Genomic DNA, 23,413 nt, shown 5'->3' on the forward strand with positions numbered 1-23,413 from the left:
TGTCAGTAAATTCACTCAGTGATGATTGTATTTACACTGAAAATCAACAACAGAGAAGAGTAAATACAGGATGCAACTGGAACGGCGTAAAGGCCCTGACCTTCAACCCATGCAGCTCCGTCAGGACTGTGCTGCACACAGGATGGATATCCAAAACTAATGGAACTTGAGAAAGGAATTCAGAACAGGAGAGCAGCCTCATGCAGCAAGTGGGTACCCAGCAACATATCTCTGATTAAAACAATCAGTGTCACCAACCAGAAGATTTCCTGGGTCAGACCACAGTGAAGTTAGTGTGGTTTAAAACAGAATTACATTGTGGGGTTTTGTCTTCCCTCCATTCATAAAGGCTACTTGTTTATTTCTACACAGCAGAACTGCTCTTTTAAACAATTTCCTCCTCCAGTGACTGGAGCTGCAGCACTGGAACCTATCATCACAACCCACTGTATAAAACTGCAAGAAAGCATGCACTGTGTACAATCAGAGCATTATGTGAAACACGACTATCAAAACAAGACCAGCATTTTTCTGCTCCTTCACTACACTGCCCAGAAGAGAGCGCATCTCACCACACATGTTCTCTTCCTCCACAGCCACAGGTGTCACTTCTTAAAACCATGGCATTGTTAGTCCAGCTGTTCAGTTAGTGTTGCAGAAGGAATGCAAAGGAACAAACTGGAATCAGCAGTAAGCTCCTTCTAGAAGAGCGGCATCACATACTCTTTCTGAAGTATTTCTCTCTTACTCTGGATTTCTATCTATACTCTGAAGTATGAACTCTTTCTGAAGAAACAAGTGATTTTGCTTGTTAACCACAACAACCCCCTCTACTAAAGCACTACTGAGGGCTCTGCTGTAAATCAGTGGAGAAAACTGGCGCAGAAAGGTTCCCTTTAAACAAACCCCTAATGTTTATGAAATATAGGAAATGATCAGCTTACACTAACATGAGAGACATTTTCCTGTTTGATAAATCAGATTCCAAACCAAGCAACTCCCCATTACTCAAGCTTAGCATGTTTTGGCTGAATTAGTTTATCTGGATTTTCCACTTACTTCTCTTTATTAAAAATAGCATTTAAAATAGCAATTGAAACCAAATTAACACAGATTAGAAAACACACAAACATCTGTAACGTATTCATGCTGCATGCAGACTAAGAACCAAACAGGCAGTATTATTCTCACCTTTACCTGCTCTATATGTCTTGGCTTGGTTCACTGGCATGGGCGTCATGGGAATTGGATACAAAGGCTGAAACAGAAGGAGGTGAAGCTGTGATATTCCTTTAAAAAGTGAATGTGTGTCAGGGTGGGGGCCCCACTCAGCTTAATGTGTTTTACTCTGTTATGTTACATGGTTTAGTGAACTCTGTCTAACATAAGGTATTTTCTTGGCTCACTGTAATTAATCTGCATGTACAAACAACTAAGGTCATATGGTTGGCAATGACCAGTTAAGTCATGCTGCTACTGCTGCTTCAATGTACTACATCAGTCAGCTTTATAACAGTTAGATTTGTTATTTTAGTAATCCCTATAATGACCAGAAACTGGTGGGACACAGCTGGAAGAAACAGTTGCTTAAAATTTAAGAGAGCTTAGAGGATGGGGAGGAAGTCTAGCTAAAACTTAACAACAATGCAACTGTGCCCATATTTACAACAGTATTATAAGCTGTACCATCTCCCTGTTTTAACTTAATCTCCTAAGTGTCCTCAACCTGCTGACAACCATCTGAGAAGTGTAAGTCTGCATTTTACCTGCACGCCTGGACTCACTGGAACCGGGTACATCATATTTGGTGCAAAACAAACGGGCTGAGTGTACACTGGAGTTGGCTGCTGATGACCCACCATGGAGGGGCTAGGTTGAGCTTGTGGACGAGGGGAGGTTGGTGTAGTAGAAGGTTTCGGCTACAAACAGAGTTCAACAAGGCATAAGATTAGTTTGATTATCCTCCAAGTACAAGTTTTACTTAGAAAGATCTACTCAAAAACAATGTTAAACAGTATCAAGTAACTTACTTGAGCAAAAGATCGAGGGTTGAACTCTTTTGCATTAGGATTAAGTGTTGATTTTCTAACTTGCCTAAACGTAACAAAAAAATGACATTCAGCATTATTCTTTTATAAGCATACCTGTAAAACTCCCTAATGGTTAAAAATTTAGAGATTAAAAACTTCATTTCCATCTGAGAGTCAGATTTCTGAGAACTCAAGCAACACATGGCATGAAAAAAGCCACCCTTGGTGACAGTACTCTTACTATACTTATCCATAACAAAGCTTTCCTGCTGTTGATACTACAGCTCACATGAGCTAGGAAAACATTTAAATAAGCATTTAGACAGGAATTAGGCATCAAAAGAGCTCTACATGCAGCCCTGCCACTGACTCATCAGATGACTTTTAGTAGTTACTTCACCTGTTCTCTCTAACAGAGAGTACTGGTATCAGTATATAAACAGTACGATATTACACATTCATCACAGCTTTATCCACAAATGGCTAAATGCTAATAACAGATGTGCTTATTCTAAAAGGCATAATTACTCACTCAGAAGTATCCTTCTTCTCCTCTTTATCCTCTTTATCTTGTTTACTTCCAGGCCCAGATGTCTGTACACCTTGTGAAGTTACCTCAGGCCCTCGCTTTTGCTCAGAACTATTACTTATTGAAGGAGAAATACTTGGACTATTAGGTTTGCTACTGCCACCATTAGAGTTAGTATTACTGCCAGTTTCTATGATAGATTCTTTAGGGGTTGATTCTGTCTTTTCTTTAACTACATCTCTTGATTTTTCACCTTCTCGGGTTTTGTTTAGCAGCTGATCCACTGCATCTGAAGAGGAACTCGACTGTAACTGAAAAGAAAGAACCCCAAGGAATATATTCAGTAAATTGATATGCAGAACTAGGGAGAGACAAATCTAATGCTATCACATACACAGAGTACACCACAGTCCCACCGGCCTCAATCATCTGGAAATGACCTTTTAAAGCATACATTTCAATCTCTACTAGAAGAGAAATCTATGAACCAGGATGACGTGTTAAGCCTACACTGTGAAAGAAACTATTCAGCTACTTAAATGACCTATATGTTGATTAGGGAGTGACAGGAAAGCTTAAGACAACCGTCTGGACTCATCCCCATGTGATTTAACAGTAACACTTGAAAAGCCAACCTGATTTAATAAACCAATATGGCCATCTTCGATTTGCCTCAGCAAATCCCTTTAGTTGATTTTCAAACAGCTCTTCCATACGGAGTTTAAGCGTGATAATTATTTGTACCTAATAATGAAACAGGCTTCAAGTACTATTTTCAGTGTACAGTCAATATGCACATTCATGTGTATTAGGTAATTCTACTAGCAAGAGTCTGCATTGATTTTATAATATCTAGCATGAATTCTTCTCTTTCATAAATGAAGCCCAAGTGGTAAGGACCTGTTCTCCTGTTAACACATGCAGTTTATTCAGTTCATTAAAATAGTCTGGATGCACATGAGTTAACACCATTAAGTTAACACACAGAGAGACTTACCCTAAAGTCATTCTTAAATTTCTTTAAATCATCAATCTGTTTTCTATGTTCTGAAACAATTGGAGATACACCTGCCAAATATAAGATCAACATTGTCCAAGCATTTCTAATACAAGACTGATACACAACACGTACATATTATTGAGTGTGCAAAAATGTTTCACATCTAAAAATGAAAGTGTTATCATTTCATCTGGAGCTTGCTGTAATTCCATGTATGAGCACACAGAAATACACTGCTGAAACCACAGCATTACATAACTGGCATATCTGTAGTTCTAATGCGTCGCACCAAGACAGAAGCCCTGAGGTGCAGGGACTGCAGAACTCAGCTGAACACAAAGCAGCATGCAGCAAAACCCTCAGAACATTAACAGACCAGCATTTCAGAGCATAGCAAGTAAAGGCGAAACGCTGATCAAGGTCAGGTTTACAGGTGGACTTGATCTTAAAGGTCTTTTTCAACCTAAATGATTTTATGATTACAATTTCAACATGAAAAGATGTTTTGGAGAACTAAATGAACAAACAATGCTGCAGAGAGGGTCAAATTTAAGGCATAACAGGAAGAAGCACAGCTACAAAACCTGAGCTAACCATGATGCTCAGGAATACAGCTCTCAGCAGAAACACGCATTTAGTCCAGACAGCTAAAAACCGGCTTTGTGAGCAGGAAAAAGAACACTCACAGAGAAAGAAAGCCCACCATCCACATGAGCATCTCTATACTCTGTGTTGATAAAATGAGTCCAGAACAACATGTAAAATTGCAGGCCTGCCACTTCACACCTGCACGACCAAGTTTTCACTGTAGAACACCCCAGTCAGGCTGCCTCCAAGTCTTCCTCAAAATGCTAACTAAAGCAGTCAGTACAGCAGGTTTAGTACGTGGAATTCCTCTATTACACAAGTATAGTTGAAAGCTTGATACAAACCTTTGTTTTCGGGTTTAGGAAAACTAGGAGAAGTCTCACTTGGCTTTATATTCTCCTTGTTTCCAGTTGCTGAATTTTGCCTCTGGTCTTGAAGCCTAGTATCTTTAGCTAGGAAAGAAATTACCAAAGTTATTCACTTACACACAACTCAAACTAACCAAAGAGAGAAAGCAAGACAGAAACAGAACTGAGATTTAACCACTTCAGCTTACAAAAGAAAACGCTGGGGTCTGGAGGGTTATCCTCCCTCCTTCCCACTCTGACTTTAAGCTGAAGAAGTCCCTGTCAAACGCATCCCCCGCATCATACACAAGAGCCTTAACTAGGCTGGGAAATGAACTATAAACTGAGAGTGGACTATTTTCACTAGTCCATTAGACAGTGCTAGAATGATCAGAGTCCTCAGACATCTTGACTGTGCTCTTGAGTGTTTGGATTATTCCCCTTCCTTTTGCTATGCTCAGAATATTCTTTGAAACCAGCATCCCATGTTTCTTTAAACAGCCAGGAACTCAGTTTGAAGAAAAAATATAATCCTCAATTTAAGTCAAACACCTATAAGCCCATATTCCTTAAAGAGCAGAAGAAATTGAGCATATAGACTTACCAAAAAGTTTTTCTCCAACCTTAGTTTAAAGCTAGCATCATGACAAAAGGGGAACTTGCTACACAGTGAAATCAAACGCATCAGAAGTTTTCCTATCATTTAGGAAACAGCTCTGCTCTTGCAGAGGCACATTCTTTGTCAGGGTTAAGGAACAGGAGCATTTGCAAGCAGCAAGGGTAACTTACCTTCACTGGAAGGGGTAACTGCTCTGTTGGATGCAGGGCTGGCAGGTGTAGGAGAGGCAGCTGGAACAGGCATGGCAACAGATTCAGTGGGAATAGTTCCAGGCTGAGGAGAAGGCAGAGCTGGTCCCATGGGAGTGCTGCTCTGCCTTGGAGACCTAGGCCTGTGTGTTTTAGGGGATAATCTCGGAACTAGAAACAAACAGGGAAAAAACAGTTATAGGATTAAGTTTCCTCATCTGCTCAGCAGTTTGCTTATTTACAAATCACTAATGACATGCTTTAAAATACTTAGTGGAGAATTATATAGTAACTGAAAACCTGTTTACCTTTCAGGTACATCTCCTAGTTCCTTACAATGCAGCATTGCAGGTAAGTGGTGCAATTATTCTGCAGACTGTCCCCTAATACATATCACTGCCCTGTAGTGCCACCATGAAACTGCAATATTCTCCCCAGCCCCCAAGTAGTACAGCTACAACAGCTCACATTAACACAGAAAAGGTGGACAGGTCTCCACACAAACAGCTGTAAAACGTTTTTAAAAGGGCTGAAAAAAACCACATCCATTTTACAGCGTCCTCTTTTGGAGGCTTGCCAGCTGGAAGAAAAACAATATCCTATTGAAAGAAGATGGTGTGATGTATGGTTTTGCCCCCGTGTTAAAGCAGTGAGGGAAGCTGTACATTCTTTGAATCGTAAGTTGCACCTCCTGCTCATCCCGCCGTGGCTAGTTACGTGCCTTACATCACATATTAACATCAACTGAGCGAGGAGAAAGACAGGTTAAGTTGTTTTAACAATCCTACTTGCACGCTAACAACATATAAAATGGGGAGGGAAGATGAATCAGACATAATGCCGTAACAGAAGAGGTTAAATCTTTTCCACAGGGCAACAGGTCTGAGGGGGTCTAATTCCTCCCTTCTTGCTGAAACATGCATTCCCACTGCCCTCCTCCAGAGCTCTAGCACTGCTAACATGTACCAGACTTCAAACTGCTGCCCGCTTGCCCTTCAATTCAAAGAGAGTGCCCAGCTGCTGACAACTCACTAGAACACGGCCTCAACTACAAAAGCTTGAGACTAGGGCCTGTGTCATGAAGTATTTAAGAAACGTGTTAATGGAACAAAACAAGAAAAGACACTGACTATTATCTGCTGCTACAGCACTGAGACAAACACAAAATGGCCACTTAAAACCTGACCAGTTTTTAAAGGAAAAATATATCCAACTTGAATCCTCTAACACCAGCCTTCCTCTATCCAAACGCCTCCTCCATTTGTAAACCACAACTCAGTTACACTGCCATTAACCAAATTCAGTGACACAATGGAACACAAAGAACTTTTCCTGTCTCCTTCAATAACTTCCCTGAAAATTGCTTTTTTCGTCAACCAATTCCCACATTTTTCCTTCCTTTCATACAGCATCTGACTTAACCTCTCTGCCATTAGGTCAATACTGCACCTGAAGGACCAACTCACCAACTAGTTTACTAAGCTACCTGGGAACATCCTTGTCCCCCATCATCTGAACAGGCTAAGTTAACAGACCAGTGTTTATTCAGAGCCTGAATTGTCTAGAAACGCAGTATTCTGCTTAGCATTCACACTCTAGAGTGCCCCTGGCAAGCCATCTGCAATAAGCCAAGCTTTACCTACCCCCACTGACAACTGATGACCACGTCCCACCTGAAGGGCTGCCTCGTGCCACTGCAGTAGTAGATGCTTCCCCTGGTGCATTATGAGATACAAATTCTAAGCCACTTGAAATTGTACCCCTACCAGTAGAGACTCTGTGACCTCGAGGGTGCCGTTGTGCCTTAGGAGACATCCGTGGAGGCCCTGAGGAGAAGAAGACAACCCCACACAATAAGTACTTAATGTCCACCACTACGAGTACCCAAACATACTGCTTTTAAAACTGGACTTAATCTAATAACTCTCAGTATTACAGTCAAGCAATTTACACTGACATCAACTAGAACCAGGGATCCATGAGAGTAAAGAGGCCAAGTCATTGGTCCAGCCAGACTACCAACACACTCATCGCCTTGCTCTGACAGCTCAAGTTCATTGATATTTAGAAGCTTTATCAGAATTAGAACAGGTATGCAAGTCCTGGATGTAAAAGATTTGAACCCAAGCATCCAATATTGCTTACTGCCAGACAAGCCAAAAAGGTGAGGGGCCCAGTTCCCTCTGGATAAGCACAGCTCCAGGCTATCAAAGGTTTTCCAGAAAAGAACAAATATCCATTGCTTTTGTCAGGTGGTCAGTGATACCAACCATGTATTTACAGTGCAGTCATCACTGGCTGGCCAATGCTCTTGGGGAATTTCAGCAGAGCATTCTGCATTGAGGCCGAATTGCCTGCAGCACGTCGCAATTCATTTACAAGTCAGCAAAATTGCAACCAAACAAGTTATTGTTATCCCAAGGTTCAAGTCATGCATGTTGTAACGCCAGAAGCTAAAGTCAGAAGTGAGTACAGTAATTCTGAACAGCTTATACCACTGCCACAGAACAGTTATGCTCAAGTCTAAGCAGCAATACAGTTCCTATAGCCTAAAATACATTTCTCTTTACAAGATGAGACTGAAATGTTGATACTTCAAAAGGAAAAACGGTGTATGAACAGAAGACAACGTGGCCGATTACAGTTCACTTTTAATGTAGGTCAGTAACAGTGAAAAGTTCAGATAATGGCTTTCTGGTTTTAGATAAAGTTCTAAAATATCAAGTACCTCTTCTGGTTACATAAATTTTTAAATGACAGCCTCTATTTTAACCATGACTCTAAAGCACACTTCAACCCAATTTATCTACAGGCAAGTCTTTTAAAGAATACACACTTTGTCCAGCAATGCCCTAGCACGTGTTGTGCAGGCTACTTTTTAAGTGCACTTAAAGAAGATTAAATAAACATTTTAGAATGTGTTCCCTTCCTGTACCCTCAGAGGACAAATTTAGCTCAGATACTCCTGCATACAGCTATGGAGACTCACGGGTTAGCCTTTCCCTGCATATTCCTGGCTGCTAATGCAAACAGATCTAAAGCCTTCTACAGATTCACCTATAAAGCAGCTTATCCTATCCCATTCCACAGTGCACTTCTCCAAACACTGGTTTTTAACAAAAGGAAATTCAATGATTTAGTTCAATTTGGAACTGCTTTTTGTGGAACAACTGTATTAAAATATTTGATATGTTATATAAATTTATATTCCTAAGAAGGCCCTTCAAGTTATCAGGTCCTGCATGTTGCTGTTGGTTAAGTTAAGACACTGAGCAGCGTTTACAAAGCTGAGCTGATTTCATACCAACTTGGGAAATGTCACAGCTTTATTTTGTTTTTGTAAAGCTCTTCAAATAAAAAGGTTAATAGAAATAGTCTGATAAAACTAAAGTTAAACACAAATTATAGGTTAAGTAATGAAGAGGAAAAACAATTTTGTAATTAAACTCACAAAGGAGTTAAACAAAGACAAACAAAAACATGAACAAATCGTGGTATTGTACCTTCTGAAGACATGCGTTTAGGCATAGTAGAGACAGGAGCTGGAGAACCATGAGCAGAGGGGTGAGACGGGGGCCTGGAGGGCCGCGAGGGGGGCCTGGAGGGCGGCCGTGTAGGGGTGGCTGCCCGAGGTGGAAGAGAGTTGGGACCTGACTGGTAGCGAGAAGGTGGGCGAGAGGAAGGAGATGGGCAAGGCGATGGCCAGGGAACACCTGACAGAACAAATGATATGAAGGAAAGTATAAAAACTAAAGAAAAATTATGGGGAAAAAGGTCAACAGAAAAAAAAAAGTAAAATATGACAAAATGATTTTTCATGTTTAACCCTTTGGGGATAGCTCAGTTTAGCTCGGCAACCAAGAAAATCGGTCTGTGCAAGGTTATTTCCTCCACTTCAGGTCAAATTTAACATCTGAATGTCACAAACTCCCCAAAGGGTTAATTAGGATCTACAAATACTACTAAGGAATAGACAGTAAAGTTTGATCTGTTAGCCTATTATATATATGTTCTACAGTACGCATCACTCTTGACAAGGTCCTTAAATAGCTACTAGAGGTTCTCAAACAGCGGTTCACATACAGTATTGACTCTACAAACTGCTACTTTCAAACCAAATGATGAGCAGTATCAATTCTAGGAACTGTATCTTTACAAAAAGCAGCGGTGTTCAGTGTCTGAATCCTGCCATTAATGCTTTTAGCAGTTATCTGAAGTATTAATGTCATATTTTAGTCTAGGATATAGGGCTCATTGTTTCCAAATCAAAGAGATTTAATTCACAAGCCATTCTGAATATCTTAGGTATATGTTTTCATTCAGCAGACTAATAGTATGACAGAAACCACAATTACTATGAATAAATGTCAAGGTTCGCACTGTTTGGGCAAGACTCAGTTGTTCATCCTTTGTACAGCTGACTGTATTTAAAAAGGAAGTCTCACTTACCTTTAGATGGTTTTCAGACCTCCTCTCCAGATAGAGGCACTTGAGTACTCTATATTTATCATTTATTCACAGCCATCTCTTGTAACAGCAGTTTTAACTTAGAAAAATAATGCCTTTAGTATAGGCTACTGCTGAAATCCATCTCGGATACATGGTGTCTGGTTTATGGAACACCAATTCCTGCTATACAGTGCCTAGTGATGTCTGTTTATAAATATTACCCATGTGTATAGCAGCAAATACTCAAATAGCTATTTGGAGAGAAGGCTTTGATTCCTCTTCCCCTAACACTTCTTTTGCTTTATCCTTTTTCATGGGAAAGAGAATTGATCCATGCACCAGAAAGGAAGAAAGATGCCTTGTTGGCTGCCACTTCCCTTTCACTAGGTGTCAGCATTGCTACTCCTCCGTTGAGCTCAGCAGCAGTACTACACAAAGCAGGTTTTAACCTTTAAAACCTGATACTGCACCATCATCTAAGACAAAGGTGATTGAGGGAAAACAAGTGATATTTCTGCTCTGAAAAGCTTTGTACAGCGCAGCCAAATGCGTGTTCCATTACAAATTAAACCCAAATCAAAATCACGACCTCTGTGTTAAATGATGAGTGCTAATCTAGCTTACGAAATACACATCCTAAGACCACACCAGATGCAGTTGCAACATAATTAGGTAATTGACTGCAATTTTATAAAGCACATTTGTTTAGACTTCAGATACTTGCCTCCGTTAACTACTCTTTGATCTGCTCCAGAGTTAGGACTGAATTCTGAAGTATGGGATCCAGACCTTGAAATTGGTGGGCCTGATCCAGACTGGCCCATCCTTGGTGAGTTTTGTCTTCCACTTCCCCAGGACAGGACATCTCTATTCCTCTGCCCAGGTGGAATGTATTTATTTTCTCTGTAAAAACAGCAAATTTCTATCAGTGTTAAGACAGAACAATGAAAAGTACCTGACCAAGTGCTCTGCTGGCATTTTCTATCCTTCTCAAATCAAGCTAAAGGAAAATTCTAAATACTATCAGATGTTGACCTAACATTCACCTCCTGAATTGGCTTTTGATACTGACCACAGAGTCCACTTTCTATGAGCTCACGAACACTGAACGCTTTAGTCCTAATGCCTGAAATTCCCCACGACACACCATAACCACTGCCTTTTCCTGTAATTCGGTCTGAATTCACCACAGAGATAATACAGGGCCAGGCGGAGGTGCGCAAGTTAGCGCGAGTGCCAAAACCAGCACAGGATTGTTTACACAAGGTTCCTAACCTCATCAGCCCTGCTGAAAAAGCAGTTTCAATGAGCAAATTGTACCAAAACATGTACATCACTTAACTCAAACCACTATTGACAGTGTATGCAAGTACCTAGTGTTCACACCGTGGCCTTCTCGTTCGTTAGCATTTCTCTGAACAGCAGTGTATTTTTCTTCTTCTGTTCTTTCATCGTTTTCCAAGGCAACCCGAGCTTTGTATTGGGCACTTGATTCGATTTCCTCTGCTAATTGAGTTGCTCTGGCTTCCCGTTTTAAAAACTCTTCTGAATTATCTCTTTCTAATGGCACCCTAGAAGACAACAAAAAGAACCTCTGAAATGCATTCAAAAGCGCAAAGGAGCTACAAAAACGACACTGTGTTAATTCTAACCAAGTCAAGAGGAAAACAAATTGCTTTTAAGCCAGAAGACTTGCTATCTTTTTTAGTATATTGATATTCCTGGACTGATTTGATACTTGGTGCAAATTCAGTGCTATGTACCTGCCTGGAGAGCTGAGGTCAGGGTGCAGAGCTCTTCCATAGGACTTGCAAAATCCCCAGTCCCTAAAGCTATGCAAAAGCTCCAATTTTCACATGCTTGAGTACATTAGTAATAAGAAGCCTCAGCCTGTTGTTTAGATAGGAAGCTGCTCTAAAAGACTGTATTTGAATTTCTTTAGCTATTTACACATTCCCAGTGGACCCAAGAGTCCCCAGTCCTACTGAAATTAAACAGTTACATTCCTAATCCTTTGATAATTCCAGCCATAGAACTGCAGCTCTTCCTGTTACGAGGGAACTGCAGAAAAGATGAATGCCACACATTAGAGCACAGGACCAGAAACCCATGACTCACTTGCCATGTCCTAGGACCTCAAACCCATTCATTCCACGTATTCTCTACCATTCTCTATTAGGTAATAGCATGTTGCAAAAAGCATACGTAGGTTCCTTAGGAAAGCCACCAAGTATTAAACACAGAAGCAATGAAATACTGAAAGGTAACTAGGGATGGACATTACACCCTGCAACTCCTTCTGTCCACCCATGGTTTTGGTTTTTACCTCTTCTAATTTGTGTTTAAGAATCAGGTTTTACAAAGCAACTTTGCACTTTGTCCCCAGTTCTAATACTGAGTTCTAGAAGTCATTTCATCCAACCTTACTTCAGAATAAACTACATAAAGAACACAGCTGAGGCTTGGACCATGCTATGCTGGGCATTATAGAATCACTACTGCACATACTTTGAATAATACAAAAAAAGAACAAAGAAAGTAGGTGGAGACACAAGCCAAGTATGTACTAACATATGCAAGATTACTCAAGTGTTGGTGGCACAACCAGGAAAACAAGTGGCTTTGACAAAACCAAGCCAGCACTCAGCTACTGCATCACACATTTTTTCCTCATACACTTCTGGCCAGACATCTGCTGGCCTTATCAATGGGAACTTCAAGGGTATGAAATAAACCCCTTACCCTTCAGCATAAAGCTTTGGCTCAAATAAGCTATGCAAGAACTTAAAGCAGACAAACCTGAAGTCACAGGCCTTGCTTGCCCTGTATTAAGCTTACACTTAAGAACACCCAATACATCCTCATTTATTTAAAGAGACTGAAAAAAATGAAGGGATGTACGGCAGCAGGGATGTCAACCTAACCAAGCAAAAGAATTCCTGATGGAACATACGGATTTATGTTTTCTAATGGGGAAAAGTTGTTTTGAACCCCAGTGATGAGAGAAGCATGTACAGCAGGTGATGAACATACTAATGCAGTACACCTGCTAGAACACAAACTTGCACCTTCATGCAGTTTGACTAACTATACCTGCTTGGTTCTAGGAAGGGAAAACAATCAAACAATAAATCCATCACAATGCTTCAGTTGCACATATACTCATTTAGCTAGGCTGCTGCCCATCACATACTTGGGAGAACCAGGAAAAGAGCTTCCCAGTTCAGCAAGCCTGAGATGCAGAGCAAGTTGCTTGACTAGGAAACAATGGCATTAATTTAAAGCCACCTTCATGGTTTTAATCTCTTTCCACTAATATCCATAAAGTAGAAAGATGGAAGACTAAAGTTCAAAAGTACAAAAAGTACTTAGAGCAGTGAAGTATATGAAAGACCAGCTTCTCTAGGATTCAAACGTAAGCCGATTAAAGCACTTTGATGATCACCATGTCACAGGTCTATTTTAACAAAATAGTAGAAATAAAACTGTTGAACCAGAGACCTGCAGACTAATAAAAATCAAAATATTCCCTGCAATTCCTTGCCATTCAAAAATAAGTTTACACTTCGGGGGTTAAAAGAGTGGGAAAACATTAAAGACATTTCACAATGGCTGCTGAACATCTGCAATCGATTTGTTTTGCAGTTGCAGTTAACATTATAGCTGCAGACTACTGGGAACAGGTCCACACTGCCAAAGTAGCCAGAGCAGGGTTTATACTACTTCTATATTCAAGTTGTTATTATACTGTAAGTAAAACTTTAGTTTAGATCTAGACAAGTCTGCTAAACAAGTCACAGCACACAACCCCCCCCAACCCCCCGGTCATCAGCAGCATTCCAACATCATCCAGATCAACTGGCTCAATAAAACCAGGATTGAGTGACACTGCTCTGTTAGGTTAAACACAAACTATAGACAGAGCATCTATGCAAAGACAGTTTCACAATTTGGTATTTTCCACCTTATTCATAAAGGTTTTTGTGAGAAACAAGTATTATTGCATGCCTAACTTCAGAAAATGTTGCAATGGGAAGGAATTGTGCCCATTTAAGGGAACATATAATGATTACTACATCTAACTATTCACAAAAGGCTGGCAAGGTTTCTTAAGCACTATTCATTCATTGCATTTTCAGTTACTCGATTTCACAGCTTTAGAGAGTATGCAAAATTCTCTTCAGGATACACAGTTTGTTGAAGCAGGGAGAACATGAAATACAAATCTAATAACAAAATATTTTGGAACTTACGTATAAGAAGATAAACTGCTGTCATAAGTTGATACTACACCATAATTTTCTTCATTGTAACGAAACATGTCATTGGGATCCCATCCATTAGACTAGAAGAAAATGATGTTTGTTTTTCAAAATGACACTGGAAACACAATTCCCTCAAACTTAAGGGCTGATGGCAGAAATGACACCTTTTGCCCTTTTCCTTGGGCCTATAAATTCACTGTCCAGATAGCAAAGTTACTAAAGCTACAATTTATTCCAGAGACATTTGTTCACCAGATGCACAGATTTTACCTTCAAAAGCCAGGTTTTTCTTGTTTGTTGTGTGGTTTTGTGTTCTTTTTATGACGGGTTTTAAGTACCATGCTCACTCTGGTACTAGAAGATTACTGGCTAGCAGGGAATACATAGATGAACGCCTTTTCCACAATTGCAAACTGACGCTTCTGAACGTTAGAAGTGTCCTTTGCTGTGGCAAACGCTCCAGCTTTTCAAAGGCACTACTAATGCAATTATGTGAGCCACACACCCCACAGGCAGAACACCCCTGTTGATATGCACAACTTCCCCACTTTAGTAAAATTGCTATTACAGCACTCAAAGCACAATGGTAAACGTTGTGAATGTTTTATAAAAGCACTGACAGTCTTAAGTATTCTAATAAATCTCAGCTGTACAATATGTACACTAAAATTGACAGGATAACTGTTCTACCCAAAGTTAATAAGCACCACAGTAATACGAGTAGATTCTCCTCTAATCAGAAATACCATCCTCTTTCTTTAACGTATTGCAGTCTGAATACCTTACTAAGAAGAATGAAGGGTTGAGTAAGAGCTGACTGCTATGGTGTATAAGGAAATGTCATTTGAGACCATACTCTTCATCTAACGATTCATAATCTACTGAGATTGTATCTGTGCTTATTAAGTCATGGGTCATACTTCCACCCATTTCCTTGATCTTAGCTCAGAGACAGTTAGCTAAGCACAATTTCGCCATAATTTCCAAATGCAGTGATAGTCAGACAGGAACGCTCTGATTAAACGTAAATCACTTCAGTGTACTGCTGAATTTGGAGTCCTTAATCAAAGCTCCTCTTTCAGCCAGGTCCATGAGTCAAACACGTCCCTTACCACAGCTGCTGCCATTTGTCAATATTTGCCAAAACTGGCATTTGAAATCCAGCTATTCTTATTCAAATGGTAAAAATCTACTGTGGCAGCTGCCAGCAAAGACTGAACATCCACCCATACAATGGAGGCAGCAATTTCAGTCCAAAGTTCATTACTAGATTAAGGAATTGTTGCAAGGCATGTCCAGAGAACTAGCTGATCTACAGACTGCCATACATGATAAAAAGCATTACTTACAACATCTGTCTCTAATGCCTCAAGCTCCTCCGTAGCGGTGTTCTCTCCTCCATCCCATGGTTCAAGATCCTTTTCCTTGTGTTCACCATTGACTTTAGCACTGATGGCTGAATCAGTAAAAGCATCTACAATGCAGTGGGGAGGGATGGGGGGGAAATTAATTTGGTTACATACAGGAAACATACACATTAGTTTACCTGAGGAACAACCAAATACAGCTGAATCACAGGCACATTAAGTATCATTCACCTTCTCTTGTAGTTGCGGTATTCAATAGGACTATGTTAGAAAGGCACTTCAGACTCAGAATAGCTATGAAAGTACAGACTCAATTCTAATGTATCAAAAAATAGCAGTGATTACTTTCAGTTATTTCAAAATGCAGTACGCAAACTACATGTATGGTTTTGGGGGGAAAAAAAGAACAAAAAGGATGACCTGAGGATCCCCATTCCTCTACAAAACCCAAGCCTTGTAGAAAGCGTTTTCTGAACAGCCCAACCAACTGCACACTAACGTACTATGCAAATGTCAAAAAAGCATGAGTGCAACCCAGTCCCTTTCCCTTAAATGGGTAAATTACAAGTTCCTCTTCAAACATCCGAGTTTCTTCTATTTCTACAACTCCTCAGCACACCAGCATGCATGCACACGCTTCTACTCCCTTTGCAGTGTAACTCAATTATCCATCAGCTTGGTGCACCATTCACTGTGAGGTGAACAGAGATGTCTTCCTGCCTGCAAGAGCTTCCTCAAGCAGCAGCTTACCCAAATCCCACAGCACGATTCAGAAACTCTCTACCTCTTGTTCATAGAACCCCAGACTTGTTTGGGTTGGAAGAAACCTTAAAGCCTATCCAATTCCAACCCACAGGCATGCACACCTTCCACTAGAGCAGGTTGCTCCAAGCCCCATCCAATCTGGCCTTGAACACTGCCAGGGATGGAGCAACCACAGCTTCTCTGGGCACCCTGTGCCAGCGCCTCAGCACCCTCATAGCGGTTGTGAATAACATATGAAAATAAACATATGAAAATAAATAGACAGAAAGGGTCTGCTCCTGTTTATAAAAGATATTAAAACTATATAAGAAAATAAAGATCATGAGCTTTGATTTTCACTTGTTCACGTTTCATTCAAACCAGACTTAGGAAGGAATAACACTAGAATATTGAAGTGCTGTAAAACACGTACAGAGCCATTCATCGAGGAAGCCAAGCTTTATATTTGTAAGCGACCAGATCTCAGAGCTGCCACACTTCAAGAGAAGCAACTTTAGAAAACAAAATAGGCTTGTTATAAGCTTATAAATAACTAAATAAGCCTAAAATAAGTAAGCCTGCAAGCTACAATTTCCTATTATCGTTCCACTGCTACAATGAGGAGTAAACATTTCAGACCTTTAGCAAGGATGAGATCAAATCACCAGGCAGTGCCAGATATAGAAGAATGTGGCTTAAATTAACTTTTGGCAAGATATAAAGATCTTACTAGGGAAAATGAACTTTGAAGCCATCATGAAAAGGATTCACAACATATGAAGCTGGCCACTGATGTTCCAGTTTTTAAACCAGCACAGGAGACTGCTGACATAGCTCCTTATTCCTGTTTTACCCAATTTCACAGTGAGGTTCTGCACATATATTGGTATGATCTGTCATAAATGTGAACTGTGCTCAGTCTGATGACATTCACCTGTCTCATGAAATGCTGGCTCAAAACAAAAACCAACTAGGGGTAAGGGATTAAGCACTGTTAATAAGCTCAGATGGAACAAAATGTTATAGAAGATGTATGAGAAATAAGGAGTTTATTAGCTAAACATTCATTTCAAATATAAAAGAATCAGTAAAACAAGAAAAGAAAGGCAAATGGAGGAAGGACACCCGAGGAGGCACAAAACTGTTAGGGTTCACATGGAATTCCATAAACCTGTATCCATCACCTTGTGTGATGTCGTGACCTGGGACAGCACCAACACAGCTGGAGGTCAACACTGTTAGCGGAGACTGTATTTTAGCTCCTCATTAAACGTGATGCCTTTAGCAGATACGTTCTGGGGTTACTTGTTAACTGTTCTGAAACACTCACTGTATCATCATACTGCTACCTTTGTGCTGATGCACAACCCCAATCCCTGTGTTTTCAACTGCTCAGAACAGGTAAAAGCCAAGGGTGAGAAGCCACCAACTAACTGCAGGATACTCTAAATGATTCTGGGAAGTTACACATGCATGTTTTACAGTGCCATAAATGTGCGAGCAAAGACAGTTAAGTTTCTGTTACGTATTATGGTAAGAAAAGCAGTATGAAACGCAAAATGCAGAGACACAGAGTGACTGCCAAGAAAGTTACCTGTTTCTGAAGGAACTACAACAGATATGGAGAGAGAAAAAAATTGGAAGACATCAGATATAAATACAGATGGGTTTTTTTCTTTCACAATATATTGCTGAATTCAGGCAATGCTCAACTATTTCAGTCCCTCTCACAGACATGTTTAAACCAATTATACATCTCCCACCCTGCAAAAATCATTTCCATAGTAAAATGTTCCCATCTATTAACAGCCCCACTTTCCTTCACAAACCACCCCCTTCCAAATAGCCTACAGAATTCCAAGATACACCAACTCAAAAGGAAACATTTCTTGGTTACCTTCACCCAACCAGCTTTTAAAATACTCTATATCATGTTTAAATGTCCTCTAAAACTACACAGTAACACAGTGCTACCTCATTCCACAGTTAAGGAGCAACTAAAGAACACAATTAACAGGAAGGTAAGGCACATGTATTTGGAAGCTCTACATCTACCTTATCAATACCCCAGAGCTAACACTGCCACAACCCAGACAGACCAAACTGCTGTGCCCAACGCCATTAATCCAGTGTTTCATGTTTGATCTGCTCAGATTGGACACTTTACATCAAATGCAGGTTGGAGGCTGTTAGTGTCACTCAGGGAACTGAAATTTGCTTCTACATTACTTCAATGAGAGCACAGGGAGCTCTTCTCCAATGCGATGAGATAAATATGATTTCGAAGGACTGGTAACAGCACCTGATGGAGATAATCTGTATTTCAGCAGGGTGTTTCCTTAGTTTCTGTTAAATTACTTCAAACTCCACACAAAACTGTGCCATTTTGGATACAGTGAATAAAATACCAGCTTAATAAGACACATCTACTCAACCCCCTAATTTTCTTATTTTAAAAGCCACATAAACATTAAGCAGAGTGCTGTTAAGAATCACAGTGATACTGTGGGGAAAAAACCAACCCAACTCAAAACAAAAACTCCACTATCTAACGAATGCCACCGATCTGGGTAAGACCTGTAGAGTCAGTGCTGTTTCCCAGTAGAATCCAGTGTTATCATGGGGCAGAGAAGCCCCACTGCTCTTCATTTCTCTCTCACTTCAGAATGAAAGCCACAAGAAAGACTGTAACAGCAGTTTAACCTCTATGACTCAAAGGAAATCCAGAGGTAGGAAAAATACAAGCTACAAAGGCAGACTACTAGTCAGACAATATGGTCTCAGGAGCAGCCAGCCAAAGTTTAAGTGAGGCAGAACAGTACCTCAAGGCACACATCACTATTTTCCTGGGACAAACAGCCAGGCAGGGACATGGGACACCGAGATGAAAAATACTGGAAGTCGAACAAGGCTTTACCAAAATCCATGAGCAACAAAATTCAGAACATATGGAAAAAAGGAATTCTACAAATAATGGTTTCCAAGATAAAAATACTGCTCTTAAGGTTAGTGGCAAAGCAGAACCTAACCATGAGCTGCTGCTACAAGTGCTGACTGGTGGAGTAATAACAGACAAGATACTGACTGCACAGGCTCAGCCCCTCCTTTATCTGGTGCCTCCTATCTCTGAGCTGTTGAATGAGCAATTCACATGACACCTTGACGCGGCCAAAGTTTTAATCAAGTCCCTTTTCTACATGGTAAAACCCAAGTTAAAGACCAAATGAAAACTGGCCAAAGAGCTCAAGCTGTAACACTCAATCAGCCCCCCCGCCTCCGTACCTGGCTAATGTGACATCTCCTAAGCAAAGGAACGTGATACCAAAGACCTCACTTCTTGTTTTAAAGCCTGCTGACCAGGGCAAAAAAATCCCAAGGCCAACTCTGTGCAAGAGAAACTCACATTAGGGCAAATTAAACAGAAACACTGAGATAAAAACTCCGCTTGGGCAAAGCCTTCAAGTATTGAAGGAGTTAAAGAAAAAAATGGCCAGAACAGAGCAATTAAAGAGTCTGGGTTTAATCAATTTCAGTGTTTAACATGCGTGTTTGCACAAACATGTTCTGAGCTACTAATGGTGAAGAGCACAACAATGTAATTAAGTGCAACTCTGCAGTTCCAATGCTATTAAAGTAATGGGCCTCACGTGTCAAAGGTGCTCGTGCTGCACACTGCAAGCTCTGATCAAGTTTAGGGTCCAAAGTAAACTGAGGTTTCATCTTCAACGTTTCAACTGTAAACTGATTTGTTTTGTAACTACTCACTACTGATCTGGAACATTAAAACCAGTTACCAACAGCTCTGCAGAGAGCCAACCTTTCCTTCCTTTGTTCATAATATGCCTACTGCTATTCCCCTTGCAACACTTTCCCTGGAAAGATGCCACTTTCAATGCTAATTCAAGGAAAAACTTAAATAGTCAATTCTGCCTTTTTTCACTGGGTTTGTAATATTTTTCTCAGAGTGCGGTAACGGTGCCAAAACCCCAATAAAAACATTGTAGAAGCCTTTTACTTTAACAATAGTTATGATGTTGAATTGTCTTGTCTTTAAAGAGAAGCCAGGAAGGCAACTCTGAAGCCTTACCCAAATCCGAATCGTATGCAGACCAGCACTGCTGACTGATCACTGGTTAGGGCTAGAGGAAACACTGCTGCGAGCTTGTTCTGTTGAACACAGGAGAAATAGAACCTCCTATTTCAATCACCCAGCCCAAGTAATCTACCACACGAGATGCAGGGGCTTCACCTTGGCTTCAGAAGGTGAAGCAGGAAGATGTTACATGCCAATGTACAGCTTCCACATCAGAGAGGGTTTTTAGCAGTCAATTTCCACTGCCACATGCAGAAGACAGAGCCTGTCCCTATTTAAATGCAGACAGAGTAGTCTGAAAGGGGGGTGAAGAAACTAATACAATTTCACCTGAGTTTTCCAACGCATGTTTCATTCATCAGCTTGCCTGTACTGCAGAAAGGCCTAATTCCACAGCGAGAGACCCTCAGGTGGCTCATTTCCATTCATTCCAAAGCCTAACAGGACTCTACATGAGCAGAAAGGTCTGTGCAGGCTGGCAGAGCTGCAAATAAGGGCCCAGGAAGTAGGGACAGATTTAAACATAAAACACGTAGAACATCCCTATCTACAGACCTACTATTTTTTATCCCAAGCCTTCCAGTTTCTACAATCTGGGCAGGCACCACACTTTCTCCACTGGTGTGCCTAAAGGTGCAATGTCATGCTTGGCACAAGCAAATCTAAGACTGCTGCTCCCAAACAGGGTGTTTTCACCCACCCCGAGCCTATACTGACGTTACCTCCCCTGCCCTCGCACCACTGGTGTAGCTGCAGGATGAATTATCAGCTCAGCACTCCAAAGCTGCACAAGCATGATAGCAATGAAAGGTCCTTGGCAGACTATTTCAGATGGTTCTTTCAGACACAACTGTGTTTTCTACTCCTCTGAAGGAAGAATCCATCCCTTCCCTTTCTCCCTACCGCCTGCTCTTTCCCAGTACTCTTCTAGTCTCTTCTGTCTGAAGTGGTCTCACAACAGAGTTAACATCTCTGCTATTCAAGTCAGAGGGCAAGTCAGAAGATCAAGAACCAGTCAGAAGCATCATTTGTCCACACTCCTCCAGCTCCGCAGAGAAGCAAATGCCGGAATAAAACTCCACAGAACTCCAGATACTTGTACTGAACCAGGAAATCAGGATGCACTAAAACTTCCAAATCGGTATCTTATGCAGATACTAAGTTTACTTCAAGACCTCCTCAAAGGCTGAGTAGTATCCTAAGGGGGAGAAGAAACTACCTACAGAGACCCCAACAAGCCCTACTCTAGGTAAGCCTCTCTTATGGCAACAGAATGCTTGTGAAGTGCCCTTTTGTTTGGCTACATGCTTAAAGAAGTGAGAGCAAGCTGCCTTTCCAACCATCTATGTCCAAATTGTCTATTAACTTGTCTGTGAAAGCCAAAAACACTGATGGCGAGGCAATTTAGAAGTATTTGGTCCTGAGTAAGTGCAAGACTGTCAAACTCCTCTGGATGCCAGACAGTGTCAGGAGCACCACCTCCTCACCTAGGAGTTCAGCCTCAGTTTTTACTGTGGATCACACAGGCTTACCATGAAGATTTGGGTTTATTTATAAGAACACAAGGCAAATAGATCTTGCACGCATATTCATGCACTTGCATTCTGTTGAATCCTTATTTAACCTCCCAAGAAGCAGAAAGCCTTTCATTGCTCTAATTTGCAGGTGTGATCAGGGACTGACGTGCGCTTTCAAGTGTCATTTCAAGACAATACACTTTTGAGACAAAATGGAAAGCAGATTCATTTACCCACTACGAGTTATGAGTTTTGCAGCCTTCCAGTTTACCTTGCTCCAAATCTCTACAGCTTTATTTCAGCTTTCCTCTTCAGCTACTTACTTATGAGATTTAGATTCAAAGACATTCCACCTAATAAAGGGAACTGAGCAACTGTTCAATCTGAAGCAAACATTTTCTTCTAGAAAACTTGCATTGAGTAATTATTCCTGGAAGTAGCAGTATATTCTTCATTCCATCTGCTCCAAATCTATAAATATTGGGTAATGGAGAGCCCAGTTTGCATTTACATTAAAGTGATGCTCATAGCAGACCCGTTATAAAACAGCTCTCATGTCATTTAAATTCAAAGTCCCATCCAGAACCTGGGACTTATCTGCATTTCAATGCTACATTTGCTCTGACATTATGCATCTTCTTCTGGGAAAAGCAAATTCCTTGAAACAACAAGCCTCCCATTCTTCAGCTTTAAATCAGACGAAAACACATGCATGTACAAACACAAGGTGAAAAGAGAAAGAGCTCATTAATTGTCCATCAGTCCCTACGCATCTCTACGTCACTGCTACAGGGGAATAAAGCACGTGTGTTATAATAACCACTCAGCTCCTAGGGACAGTTGCCCATCAACCCAAAAATGCACACACAGGCGATTTAACCCCATGGCACAGCAAGCTACGCATTTGCTGTCTTTAGCCCAGCAAATTGGGAATATAAGCATAAAACCCTTTGAGATTCGTTGCTCTCCCAAAATCTGCAAAGGAACTAGGCTTATAAGCCTTTTAGGTTCCTGCAAAGTCATTAGGGTGCTGAGGTCAAGCATTAGAAGAGTAAGTGTGAAGACTGCCTGTAAAACTGCTTCATTCTGACAGTTTCAAGACAGATCTTCAAGATCTCAAGACCACTTGCCCACTTCCTCAGTGGGTTCTTCTGCAGTTTGTAGGGCTTTACCTACAGACCTGCAGGTTGTAAAGCAGGAATTAAAACCACAAAGAGTGGATTTTCTAAGAATATTTAGCTCCATTTGCAGTAGTATTTTTAGATTATTCATATGAATGCATGTTTAGAAACAAAAGTTACTTAACTAAATATAGACTTTATATACATCAAGTCTGAACAGCAGTATTTTTATAAAGAATATGTGTATTCATGGAGTCTCATAGAACATAAAACAGATTAATTTAGAAAGACATTTAGCAAAAAAAAACCCAACCTCCCACCAAATCTGTAAAATGTTTTCTAACACCAGTAGGGATTTGCTTTCCAGACACCAAAACCAGCCTCTCAAAATGCCCTCCCAAAGGTTCTGCAACCCACTTGAAATATTCTTACTAAGTTCCAATCCCAGGAGGTGCTGAGCATCCATCAACTTTAATGGGATATTTGCATGTTTCACACTCGGTCTAAATGTGAACTTCAGTTTCTGGATTCTAAAGCATCTACTTTAAGCAATCCT

At 40.7% G+C, this 23,413-nt stretch overlaps 1 protein-coding gene across 12 annotated transcripts in view; it reads right to left on the bottom strand.

Moving 5' to 3' along the window:
* The window catches only part of ATXN2 (ataxin 2), a 51,513-nt gene that overhangs the window by 17,912 nt on the left and 10,188 nt on the right, over positions 1-23,413 (bottom strand). For 4 of the 12 annotated variants that reach the window (XM_065693061.1, XM_065693057.1, XM_065693055.1 and 1 more), the window contains exons 6-18: positions 15,365-15,489; positions 14,004-14,095; positions 11,124-11,321; positions 10,475-10,653; positions 8,805-9,014; positions 6,945-7,127; positions 5,284-5,472; positions 4,492-4,599; positions 3,557-3,627; positions 2,563-2,870; positions 2,031-2,094; positions 1,767-1,919; positions 1,192-1,258 (exon numbers count right to left, since the gene is read on the bottom strand). In XM_065693061.1, the coding sequence (XP_065549133.1) occupies positions 1,192-1,258; positions 1,767-1,919; positions 2,031-2,094; positions 2,563-2,870; positions 3,557-3,627; positions 4,492-4,599; positions 5,284-5,472; positions 6,945-7,127; positions 8,805-9,014; positions 10,475-10,653; positions 11,124-11,321; positions 14,004-14,095; positions 15,365-15,489 (1,947 nt within the window). The remainder of the gene's footprint in view (positions 1-1,191; positions 1,259-1,766; positions 1,920-2,030; positions 2,095-2,562; positions 2,871-3,556; positions 3,628-4,491; positions 4,600-5,283; positions 5,473-6,944; positions 7,128-8,804; positions 9,015-10,474; positions 10,654-11,123; positions 11,322-14,003; positions 14,096-15,364; positions 15,490-23,413) is intronic. The other 8 variants (XM_065693059.1, XM_065693058.1, XM_065693062.1 and 5 more) reach the window with 6 other exon arrangements.

Source organism: Lathamus discolor, chromosome 12 (assembly GCF_037157495.1).
Source record: "Lathamus discolor isolate bLatDis1 chromosome 12, bLatDis1.hap1, whole genome shotgun sequence".
Taxonomy (NCBI): domain Eukaryota; kingdom Metazoa; phylum Chordata; class Aves; order Psittaciformes; family Psittacidae; genus Lathamus; species Lathamus discolor.